The sequence below is a fragment of the Camelina sativa genome, chromosome 4 (assembly GCF_030686135.1).
Source record: "Camelina sativa cultivar CO46 ecotype springtype chromosome 4, ASM3068613v1".
Classification (NCBI taxonomy): Eukaryota; Viridiplantae; Streptophyta; class Magnoliopsida; order Brassicales; family Brassicaceae; genus Camelina; species Camelina sativa.
Window position 1 is genome coordinate 7,059,776 of NC_141883.1, and position 13,658 is coordinate 7,073,433.

General features: G+C 33.5%; 1 protein-coding gene across 1 annotated transcript; it reads left to right on the top strand.

The window, feature by feature from the left end:
- The first annotated feature begins 2,982 nt into the window (after positions 1-2,982).
- Positions 2,983-5,375, top strand: LOC104780048 (RNA exonuclease 4). Its single transcript, XM_010504504.2, has 6 exons — positions 2,983-3,125; positions 3,274-3,425; positions 3,517-3,647; positions 3,746-4,173; positions 4,286-4,366; positions 4,898-5,375. Exons 1-6 carry the CDS (start codon positions 3,085-3,087, stop codon positions 5,136-5,138), a joined length of 1,074 nt encoding a protein of 357 aa, XP_010502806.1. The 5' UTR covers positions 2,983-3,084; the 3' UTR covers positions 5,139-5,375.
- Positions 5,376-13,658: the final 8,283 nt, after the last annotated feature.

Genomic DNA, 13,658 nt, shown 5'->3' on the forward strand with positions numbered 1-13,658 from the left:
GGCCATGGGACAACATTTTTTTTTTTCCAAAAAATCTTATGTAAATGGGGTCCAAAAAATTGTTGAGACGGGGCTGTGAGAGATACATTATTCCATGGAAAATATTGTGTTAATATTTTTGAAATTATGTCTTACAGAAGAATTAGGATGATCGTCTGTATTTCGTATATAAAACTATTGGAACGATATAATTCCATTTTTTTGTTGCTCGTGTTACGCAATAATTTGGTCATCATACGCCTAATTTAAATGGAGACGGATCACACAGTCACAACATACCACATTACCATTACAGTTTTTAGAAGAATATACATATTTTATAATTTCGGGCATAATTTTAACCTTATAAATAATAACAGATAAATTATATTATAATTATGATATATTTTATAAATAATAGAGAATTATGCATTTTCAAGAACATTGAGTCAATACCAGCCATAACGGTAAACATTGAGTTAATATGGACCGTAATGCAAACATCAAGCCGATACTGGCCGACAGAACAATTAACAGGCCAATACGGGCTGTAACGACAAAAAACAAGTCAATACGGACTGTAATTGGACTTTGTGACCGACTCTAAATTTGCTACGACATTATCAAGAAAATATTTGACTCAATCTCGTGGAGAGAATATTTGGAAAGACCTTATCTCATGAAAAGGCGGTTACTCAAACCCAAATCCCATGAGGATTAGGGTAAAGAGACTTCCCTATAAATAGGGAGCGATTTTGACATGATATGACACGAATTCGAGAGCAAAACAAGAGATCAAAAGCATAGCCACACGACTCAATTCCAAAGCATGGCTAGGGTTCCTAAATTGACTCGTTGTATCTTAAACTCTTGTATTTGAGCTCGATACTTTGATCAATAAAAACGACTATTCAACATGTATTTCTTGTTTTCGTAGTCTCTAAACGAATCGATTATTTTTGCCCAAACAATGTTTATGAGGTAATATATGAGGGGAAAAAATACTAAATTTTCTTTTAAAACGAATCTACTAAATATTTATTTACTGTGCTATTTAAAGTTATTCTTTGTAACAAAGCAAACAAATGTTTTTAGTTCTCTGATAACATCTCTGTATTCGAAGGTAATATACAAGCAAACAATGCATTTATTCAAAAAACTTAAGTGTATATTAGAGCCAGATAGTTACTGACTTATGTTATGTGTGATTATGTTAGTCATGAAATAGATGAATTCATGGATAGATGCAGTCATGAAATATGATAAAAGAGCATCCGAATTATACGGAATATACTAACTTTTTTTTACCTAAATACAAGTGAGTGGACCTACTAACAATGCCCCCTCGTAAACCTATATTTCTTCATCTATCTTTTTTTTTAATTTTTTAAAAAGAATTTATCTTTCAGTTTTTCACATTCACATTCTTATTTATACGTAAATTGACACGTATAATATGGTTTCAATTTAAAAATTCACAAACATGTGTAAACTGACACGAAAAAGAGAAATAAGACGATCAAATTAAATGATAATAACTACTTCTTTTTTGGTCAAACCATGAAACTATTATAGATGAAACGAGTTGAAGGAATATTTTCAACAAGAAAAAAAAAACATTGAAAGTATAAATTGGATTTTCTTAGGCTAGAAAAGAGATAGGTGTATATACATGGTCTGATACCAAAGGACCATTTTCGCTTTTGTTCTTTAACACAATTTTATTTTTTCTTTTATGAGAATTTGGAATCCTTTTTGATCAAACACTACAAATTAGAATCTTAGACTTGGCCCATTGCTCGGTCAAAAGATGGTTTTCTAAATATGTGCCAAAAACTTCACACCTCGATCGAGGATACCACCATCAAGAGGAATAATTACTTTGAGTCAAAATTAAGAATCTAAAAAACATGAGTTATAATTATGCAGTGTGACTGATATATCTAATAGTTAATGTCCCCATGATTAAATTGTAGGTTATCAGAAAAAAAAGAAATTGTCATTCAATATTTGCGGCATTTGATGATGTTTACATTTTTTTTTTTTTTACATTGATGTTTACATTGCTTATTATGATAAGAAATCATCGTGTCAATGATATGACACACATACAAACTACGAACACATAATACCGAAAACAAACCATTGGTAGGAACTTTAGATAATTTAATAATGTTATGTTATGTATTGCAAACTTGTGAAAATATGGATATAATGCAACAGGCCAACATGTATACGCGTGAGCATGATATTGTAGCAGTTAAAAAAAAAGTATACCCTAAACCTTATCTTCAGCATAAATAAGATAAGATAAAGATAAGACTTTAATATTGCATGACATTTTCTTATTTTTTCATTTCAAAACTAAAAATTTCTTTTAATAAATAATTTTTCGTAACTTTTGCTTTCATTATTATTTTAATCAAGCAGATAATTTTTTTACTTAAGTGTTGCTAATTCCTTCTCTATCACGGGAAAAATGTGAAATATGGGCCTACCCTATATAAAAACACTTGTAAATGTAATAATTAAGCAAATGAAAATATGATGGATACTTACCTGTTTTGTGCCTTTGTAAATTAAGTAAAAACTTCCTTGGTGTTAGTATTTTTAAGCCTTTGTAATTAAATTTTGTGAGCTTTCAATTTACATGTTTTCTTGCATGCAACTACTGTACTTGGTGTTCGATAATTGCCTGTTTTGAGCTTTCCTTGTTTACGAACTCGATCGACGTCAAGTATTCACACACTCGTGCACACATACGATGATAGCATCTTCGTTATCGTTCAGACAAAGGAGAACTAAAACTGTGATTCTTTTTACCATGAGAAGTCGACCCTACCGCATGAAGGCATCTATACATCCATTTGTGTTTGTCTTTTTTTTTTGTAATTATCTTTACAAAGCTCCAAATGGTCATAGATGAGAACGGTCAGCGTTGCTTTTCTTCTCCTTCTTTCATACACCCATCTATAAATACCTTGAGACACCTTCTCCATGCTTCACACATTCAGCTATTAAGAAGAGAAAAACTGATCGAAACGGTTCTTTAAACTCCCTCAACTCTAGTTCTCAAATTCGTGCTTGCAGTTTCCTATACTCACCATGGACTACAGAACATCAATGGAGTCGTCCGAAACCTTAAGGTAACTATTTTTAATGTCTAGCTACGCATATCATACCAAGAGAAGACTCATAGAGTTGCATGCAATTTCATATCCAAACTCTATAATAATTTGATTAAGAACTAAAATATGTTTTTTTATTATAATAAATTTATATATACACGTGCAGGAACAAGTGTGCCGCTTGTTATAGGCAGTTCAACAAAATGGAACATTTAGTGGAGCACATGAAGATCTCTTATCACTCGGGCCATGAGCCTACTTGTGGCGTTTGCAAGAAACATTGCCGATCTTTTGAGTCCCTCCGCGAACATCTCATTGGTAAATAAGAATACATATACACAATTGTCCGCAAACATCTATTATGCGTAATATATATACAAATTTATATTTAATTGGGTTATATCTGTAGGGCCGTTGCCAAAACAAGAATGCAAGAACATTTTCAGTCTTCGTGGATGCAGATTTTGCATGGCAATCCTCGAAAGCCCAAATGCTCGTAGGATCCATCAAGAGAGATGTCAATTCTCGAGCGTCAACTCTGTAATCTTCTTTCTAATATCTATGTAAATTGAACTTGTAACCTATGAATCAACGCAAGCAATGTATACTAATATATTATATGATTTTCTTGTTTTCAGGGACTGGCGACTCGTATGGCGGCTTTAGGTCTAAGAGATAAGTCCATGATCGACAACACGTCATCACGGTCTCCACGAGTGGTTGCACTCTCTTGCAAGATGGTAGGTGGAGGAAGCGACGGGTCGTTGGATATATGTGCGAGGGTTTGCATAACGGATGAGAGTGAAAATGTCGTGTTCCACACGTATGTGAAACCGTCAATGCCTGTGACGAGCTACAGGTACGAGACGACGGGGATACGTCCGGAAAATTTAAGGGATGCAATGCCGTTGAAACAAGTACAAAGAAAGATTCAAGAGTTTCTTTGTAATGGAGAACCCATGTGGAAGATTCGTCCAAGAGCTGGAAAAGCAAGGATTCTTGTGGGACATGGCCTCGATCACGATCTTGACCGTCTTCAACTTGAATATCCTTCTTCCATGATAAGGTTGACACTTATATAAAAAACAAAGATTCTTTAGTCTTATTTCCCTTGCAATATAACCCATAGTACGTACTATGTGAGTTTATATATTAACGGTGAAGTTTATATTATGTAGGGATATTGCAAAATACCCTCCTTTGATGAAAACAAGCAAGCTGAGTAACTCTCTCAAGTACTTAACCCAAGCCTATCTCGGGTAATTATATAATCGTCTTTTTTTTAATTAAATAATAATATTTTGAATCAAATTGATTAATTCGTAAAGCGAGTATACATGAATGCACTCGTATATTACAACACTATATGTGTATCATATGTAGAATTACTATTTTTTGATGATGTGGCCTGTGGGTATTGATGCTTTGTATGGGCTTAAAGTTATATGGAAGAGTTTCAGAACGTGAAAAGATTCACATGCTTTTAAAAATATTAATTTCTATAGCTACACACACGTATACATTTTTATTCTTATTAGCTAAAAAACGTTTCTCCATGCATATACCAAATACACTTTATAACTGTTCCCTCTCTTTTCATTAATCGTCAAATAGTAAAATATTGTGTATAGGTAGATAGTTGTACACAAAATTTTACGGATATGTATGATTGATTAGTATCATATGTTTTTGTCTTTACGCTCAGCAGACAATCCTAAACTACTTGAGATCAACGAAACGAAATGTCTAAATTCAAGATTATATATTAATAAATGATGTGTTTATTATAGGTATGATGTTCATTATGGGATACAAGACCCATATGAAGATTGTGTAGCGATGATGAGGCTTTACACGAGAATGAGATATCAGAAACACAAGATTGAAGCTTACCCATTAGCCGCCGATGCTCAGAACCGTAGCAACCAGGTGGCGTGGAGGCAGAGCGAGGTCGAGAGGATGTCTCCTAATGAAATGCTCTCCATCTCTCGTTCTGACTATTACTGCTGGTGCTTGGACTCCCTCGCTTAATTTTTAAACCTACAGGGTATACTTATTTCAGTGGTCTCTCAAAATTAGTAATTCTTACAACTTTTCCAGAGATTTTTATTATAGTAGTGTAACGTCGAATAAGCATTGATATGATTTTGTAGTAGTATCTAAGTTTTAGAGTGTGTGTGAGAGATGCATATGTTGTAATTGTACTTTGCAATAATGCTTTGATCTCAATTATTAATTACATGCACGATTTTCTTTTGGTATCACCTACTCTCTCTGTTCCAATATATAAATATTTTAGGCTTTTTTGTTTGTTCTAATTTATAAGATTTTCTTTTCTATGCACTTTTTAATATTTAATTTAAATTTTTTGACTATTTAAATTCTGCATGTTGTTTTTCCATTGGTTGAATTATGTTAAATGATTAAACATTTATTGTTTCTTAATTTTGGTGCTTTTAACCAAAAACTCTTATATAATGGAACATATGGAGTAGATAGCAGTTAAAAAAAAAATCTATTTTAGTGTAATTCAATAAATTTTTGAGATAGTATAATTTTTAGATGAGTACTATACTTATAGTTCATTTTCAGTACTATAATTGAAGAGAAACACGTAAAAAAAGTCTCTTAGACCATTTTCACTGGTCGTTGCTTTTCTTAAATTCTTTTATTTTATTAAAAACTAATAGAAAATACAAAAAGGAGAGAGAAAGAGAGAGAACGTTGCTGAACTTAGTTAGTGTAGAAACGTTTCTCAATTTTTTTCTACACATGTCAGTTTCTTATTAATTATATATTAAAATATTAATTTTTTTTGAGCAACGGTGAATATGTTCTCCTGCTGGTTATGCTCTTAGTTATTTGGAAGAATAGTACTATTAGGTCTTTGAGAAAGCATGTAGGCACGCAAACAATTATATTCAGTATGTGAAACTTATCATTTTTTGAATATGCATGCTAATATGATATCCTCAAAAATTTTGATAAATTAAACAATATTATTTAGAGAAGACTATATAATATTTCTATTACGATAGATATCATAACTCCATGGAAACAGCATTGCTTGTTTGAGATCTTTGATATGGCGAAGATCATCATCGACGATCCGGAGGTGAAGGCTATTCTTACCTCAACTTCTCAAGGATCAGGAATCCACCCTGACAAAGCTTTGTATCTGTTTGTCAATTCAAATTGGGACCCAAAGGGATTTGAGACAGCAACAAGAACTCTCAATCATGCTCATGAAACCCAATCTTTCGTGCGTTTTTAAAGAGAATATTTCATTATGTGACAACTGTCAGCTTCAAAAGGCCAAAATGCCTATTACTGATTGTGGTTGCTTCCTGTGTAACGATTGCATCAGCACCCATGTATCTAATGTGGTTAAAGAATGATATGTGCTTGCCTTTTGCCCCATTTGCGTGAAGTACTACTAGCTCCTAAGTTTCTTTCGGAAACACTCTCTCCAGCTGTGCATACTGAGTGGAGTAAGTAATCTTATGATTGAAGACTTCAAATAGAAAACAAAGAAAACCTTCATTTATCAAGGTGTTGAATAACTTTGGAATCACAAACACATCATTGGTGATGTGTTACTAACTTTCTATGTTATCCCTAAATCACTGAACAGTTTCCTCACCATTGCCATGTCCCCTGATGAATTAAAAACCACTTTCTTGGATCTCAAAAATGGCCTCAAATCTTGGATAGAGGACCATCAAAGAACAGTCAGTGCATTGAAGTATTTGTAAGATCAGTATGAAGAAGGTGTCTCTCCATCAAGCCCTTGGTTATGGGGGAAATTTGTTAGGTCAATCTAAAGCTGCTGGAATCAAGTTTATCCTCCTCCTCTGTTTTTTTTGCCACAACACTGCTGAACAAGTTGTATTTATTTCCGCCTTATTTACTTAAGTATGATATGTTAATGGAGATCTTTGATATAAAAAAATCAGAGCCGTGTAGATGTTATAGATTTTGGTTAAGAACTACTTATATTTTGTTTTAGTTTGTTTGTTTATTTATTTATTGATGTTAATTTTTGAAATGACCCGACCCGTTTTTTTTAATTAATAAATAATAAATATAAATATAATATAAATTACAACTAGTAGTCTCATACCCACTAGCCACCTATCCACAACCACACACAACAGCGGAAAAAGCAATATCAATAAATATCCAATAATAATATAACCAATAAATATCCATAACAACAATCCAATAATCAAACATCAGGAAGCATGAAACCGGCAACCTAACAATGTTCCTAAAAAGCCAACTCTAGCAACCTAGCAATACCAGACAACATACAATCGATTCCCTAGAACATCCTCCTCTTCATCACCTTGATTCCACGATCACACTTTGCCTTTACCTGCACCACAAACACATATTGAGATGCATGAGTATTTGATAAACACTCAGTAAGGCAATCCTCTCATCTACTGGGCTATACACACAAGCAGATGATATCAATGTTCCAAACAATCAATAAACAAGACATAAAAACCAGGAAATCAAACATGTCTCGCTGGAAGGGAGGTGTCGACCGACACCAGCCGAGTGTCGACCGACACTGGCCTTGGTGTCGACCGACACCAGCCGAGTGTCGACCGACACCAGCCGAGTGTCGACCGACACTGGCCTTGGTGTCGACCGACACTACCCCACAGTGTCGATTGATGTCCAATTTTCTGGTGTCGATCGACACTCCCTCTGCAATCGCGATCCGCTCGAAGCCGAGAGTCGAATCTCGCTCCCAAACTCATCCAAATCGCCCAATACTCAAACCCAAGCCGGAAACATCCTCCGAAACCTGTAGCAACCAATCCCCAGCAAGAAAACACACAAAACAACAACACACAAGCAATAACAAGGAAATCAAAGGCTTAGATTAGCGATGTTCATGCACTCACCTCTTTGCAGGAAGATTTGGACCAACAACAACGAATCCTACACTCCCAGCAAACTTCTAACACGTTCCTGGCCCTAGATCCTCACTCCCACAGCAAGATCTCACCAAAAACACCTTGAAATCTCACAAGCTCTCTCGAGAACCTTTAGAAATTGTTTTATCCTCTTTCTCTCACTCTCAAACGGCGTAAGACAACAAAAACACGACCCTAGGTTGTTTTCCTCTTTTAAACCTCGGTTCAACGGTTTTCCCTAAACCAAACCGGTCTAAATTGATAATTAAATCGAACTGGTCGAACCAGAGAATGTTGGTGTCGACCGACACCACCATGGTGTCGATCGACACCCATCCCAGAAAACCAATAATTGGTTCGCAGATGTTACAATTTTTGTAGATATTTTTGTTTTGTTTAAATCGAGGCATTTTATTTTTATCCCTTCTAGTATTCGTTATCTTTCGGACGGCTCTGAAAAACATCATCGTCGATAAAACCACATATATAAGAAAAAAGAACAAATACATTAAATCGTCAAAAAAATAAAAGTAAAATCAATTCACCACACCACACAAATCTTAAATTTTATATTCTTCTTGGCTCGATCTGAATCTACTAATATTAGTGGCTGGGAACCCAGTTCTACATTTACCAGAAAAAACCACACACCATTTCGAAATACCATTTTCCTTGCAAGCAGTATTTAGTTTTATAGTTCTTTTAAAATTAACCGCAAAGTATTCATGAGTAGCAAATTATCCTTTGTATATGGATTTGAAAATTGCAACAAAAAATATTTGTGTTCATTTCTAGGGATGAACTTTTGTGTTTACCTCCTTTTCTTTCAACCAATCAGAATATTCTATCTAATATTTCATTTAAAAAGTAAATTAAAATTAAATAAAAAGCAAAACAAATCTTGTATACTATTAATTAAGAAATGTTAAATATTGCGTTGGTTTAGATTTTTAAAATTAGAAAAAAATATATGTCAATTTAGGTTTATAAATAAAATGATTAGAGTTTAGATTTTACAATTAAAACGAAATTATATGTAGGTTCGGGTTTACAAATGAGGTGGTTAGAGTTTAGATTTTACAATTAAACGAAATTATATGTCGGTTTGGATTTACAAATGAGATGATTAGCGTTTAGATTTTACAATTAGAACGAAATTATATGTTAGTTTGGATTACATATGAGATGGTTAGGTTTTAGATTTTACAATTAGAATGAAATTATATGTCGGTTTGGATTTATAAATGAGATGGTTAGGATTTAGATTTTACAATTAGAACGAAATTATATGTTGGTTTGGATTTATAAAAAACGGTTTAAATTTTATTTTATAATAATGTATACAAATTTTATTTTCTTATTTTATAAGGGGGTCACCCTCAAATATTGTTCAATTGCAACTTTTGCTACAGTGAAATCTATGATGATTATTGCAATAATCATCATTGCAATATATCCCCTATATAATAAAAGGGAAGTATACAACATTGTTTTGTAGACTATATAATTTTAATAACTTAGTTACAAATCTGTTATATATAAATGATAGATTAATTAGTTACAAATAGGTTATACCAAAAATCTTAAAGAGAATATTCTAAAGAATCATATCATCTAACTTACCATATTAATTTCCTTTATTAAATTATTCATCAAATAAAATCTTTTGATATCTAACTTAACATATTAATTTGTTAACTATCAATATACTTCACCTTTATTTTTATATATGAGTTTATTTTGTGAAACAAATAAATTATCATATTATTTATTATAATTAAAAATAGTTTTATTTCCGAATATACTGTGACAACCCGTCCTGCAGACCCTACTAGCCTCATTGTTGGCCGCCCCAACGGACCGCCCGTGGACCCTGCTAGCCCTCCGCTAGCCGTCCCAACGGACTTCAAGCTGGCCCTGCAGAGCATCGATCATAACCCATCACTGTGGATATCTAAATCCACCGGTAGGTTATTGGTGCGCCAAGCGTTCCTCGAACCCTGGTCTCCACCTTTTAGCAACCTTCCCACAAGACAAGCTGTCACCAATTGATATGCAGATTCGAGGACAACCTTCCGTGGATCAAGCTTGTCATGTGGGAAGGTTGTTAAAGGGTAGGGACCAGGGTTCGAGGAACGCCTGGCGCACCAATAACCTACTGGTGGATTGGGATATCCACATTGATGAGTTAGGATCGATGCCCTGCAGGGCCAGCTTCGGATCCGTTGGGACAGCTAGCGGGGGGGCTAGCAGGGTCAACAGACGGTCCGTCGGGACAGCTAGCGGGGGGTTAGTGGGGTCCGTGGGACGGGTTGTCATATATACCATAATTTGAATTTTTAAAAAAAATATAAATTCTTCAATCTATTAAATATTCAAGGTTTAGTAATATTATTCTTTAAATATAAAATTAATTGAATTAAAAAATTTCTTGAGTAACGGGTCAAAATTTGAATATTTAAATTCAAATTTACAAGATTATGTCTTATAATGACATTCAAGTCATATGTAGAATATACATTGTTGAAATAACTTCACATATATAACCTAATACAACATATTAAAATTTTATTTTAAAATAGAAAATATACAAAATTTTGTATAATATAAAATTTAACGAGTGTTATAGCACGGGTAATTATCTAGAATCATTAACAATATAAAACTTTCAAAATAAGTATCTTTTCAAGCCATCATATTTTGCATATGATTTTATTGCATAATATTTTATCCAAAAAAACTTTTAAAAACAATAACATAAATTCTATTTTATATAAAAATTATAAGGGACAATTGCAATTTTTGTACCTTTATTTGTATTTGAATGAAATCGTAGACCCCATATTCGATTTTTGATAAACATAACCACTAAGGGTGCTAAAATTACAGTTGACTCCCTTACGACCAAACAAAAAACAGAAGCTGAAATGACAGATGTAACCCGGAAGAAGTATGCAATAGATACATTTAAGGGAGACTCCAATTGACGTCAACGAGTAGACATAAAGATATGTCTACTCGTTAATTATAGTTTAAATTTTAATTATAAAAATTATAAAAAATAATTTGGTAAACCTATTGACCAATAATAACCACATAGACTTCCTGCATTGAAATAAAATAAATTTACATATAAACTAGTCAAATTAAGGGAGGAAAGGCTGATTAGGTTAAAATTATTTGATTTAGGGTTTGCTTAAGTAGACTTCTCTGTAGACTATTGGTGGTTGACTTTGTAATGCCATCAACTATTAATATTATATTATTTTCATTTCACAGACAATTTAACCAATCCGATAGCTGAACCTAACCGAATGCGTACCGATTCCTTGATTTTAACCTAACCGGATTCAGTAACCATATAAATACTTCTTTATGTAAGTCAACCCTAGTTTGTATGTGCTTTTTCTCTCTCCACATTTTCTCTCTCTAAAATTCCGATATTGTTGCTCTCGAAAATTCAGATTCCATCCTCATCATTTATCGTCTTCAAAACTCAAAGACATCTCAGATAAGTATTCTCATCATTTATCGTCGGCTATTTGCATTGTAACGCTTTAGCTAATTTTCTTCGAAAACATATATGTTCTCATAGTTTTTTGTTCATTTTGCACTTAGATATGGGGTTACACAGCTACACTCAGCCATCTTCTAGTTCTTTGCAAGTATGGAGTGAAGATCCACCCGAAGTAAACTTTCTTGGCCTGACAGTTGGAATTCCTGACAAATGTTTCTGCGGAAGGGAAACTGTTATGAAATGTTCCACCACAGCCGACAATCCTGGAAGGATTTTATTTGGAAGCAATAACCATGAGGTTGTTAGATTGTATGATGGTTTATTCGTTTGGTATAATTATTATTTGAGTATAGATAATATTCTTAGGGTATATTTATTTCTATGGTACGGTATAGGATGGAGAGGACCCTATTATGAAATGGTGGGATGAGGCTATTATGCAAGAACTTCAAGCAATGAGAGGTGGACTTGCTGACCAAAGGGATTCTATTACAGCCATCCAGGAAAATGATAAAATGTTATGGGTTCAGCAGGGGCTAGACAAGGTGAATGATCAAATGAAGGAATTACGTCTGTCAGTCCGTCGTGTATGCGCGGTGGCCGAGAATGTCTTAATCACCGGTATAATCTTTATTGTTATATTAATCTCTTTTGCTTCGTAGATCTTTCAATTAAAATCTGTGAACCTCTCTTTATCGTGGCTGTTTGTTTGAATGACGTATTTATGTATGTAATCTGTGAACTTGCTTCAGTTTCTGTAATATTTGGACGATATCGTTGACTTCATTAGATGACCTATTTAGTAGACTTCCCCCGTTTACATTAAGAAGTCAGTAGACGAAGTCTACTCAATAATGATTTACGACACGACGGTTTGCGTTATTAATTATGTAACTGTTCATTGTAACCGTTTCGTCTCGTATAAATAAACCAGCACGGGGCCTTTTGATTATTTTAAAACTGCAACCAAAAAAGTTATCTGTAAATCATTTCTTTTCTCTTTAAAAAAATAGTATGTAGTTCATCTTCACGACGGAAAATTGGTGATTGGTCAATATACTTGTATCGGTCAATATAAATCATCCACGCTTAATTGGAGACTGATCACGGTTGGGTAATTGAAACTTTCTCTATATCACTTCACTTCATCATATAAGTGTATAATCATCTATCATTCATGTCTGTGTAACTCTTAGAAAGTTTCTATATCATATCACTTTATACTTAAAAGTGTAGAATTCTATATACACGCAACTTTTGTCCCTGTACCATAGAAACTCGTTCATCGTCGTTAACGATGTATTAATTATTTTGATTTGATGGATTTGCAGTTTAAAGTATGTTTTAGTTTACCCAGAAAGAAGTCTACTTGATAAGTCTTCAGCATAATAGTACAAAAATTAATTTGATTTGATGGATTTGCAGTTTAAAGTATGTATTAGTTTCCCCAGAAAGAAGTCTACTTGATAAGTCTTCAGCATAATAGTACAAAAATTAATTTGATTTGATGGATTTGCAGACGGTCCGGTTTCCCATGGAGAAGTCTGCAAGAGAAGTCGTCAACATAATCATTACAAGGTATAAATTGATTTGACGTTAGTTGGCGATAATATTTATATGATTAATTTACCGATAAGCGGGAACCGCGGTTTCTTTATAATATCTTCCTAATTTTCTGGTACTGTTTCTAATAAAACGATTTTGGTTTTATAAAATCGGGATTATTATAATTATTGTAATTTTATACAACTTAAAAAACCGAGATAACATAGGATATTTATCTCTAATTCTTCCTCATAAGGAACTAGAAAACGATTCCCTTCCGCTTATCTCTTCCGCTTATCCTTCCGCTTATCTATATCGCTTATCACTAACGGTTGATTTTCCCATTTTTTGTTCATGTTAAACCTAAATTTCTATCTTTCGGATTGTCAGTTTACTTACTTTGTTTAACTTATTTGTACCAGATCTCGACGAACTCTGTATTCTTCAACCCAGCCGCTTTATCTTCATCTTTGTTGCGTCTTCGCCGCCGTTGTCCTCTTCGATCAAAGCAAAGGTTGACTTCTTTTGCAATTCGATAGTAGCCTTCTTTTTCAATTT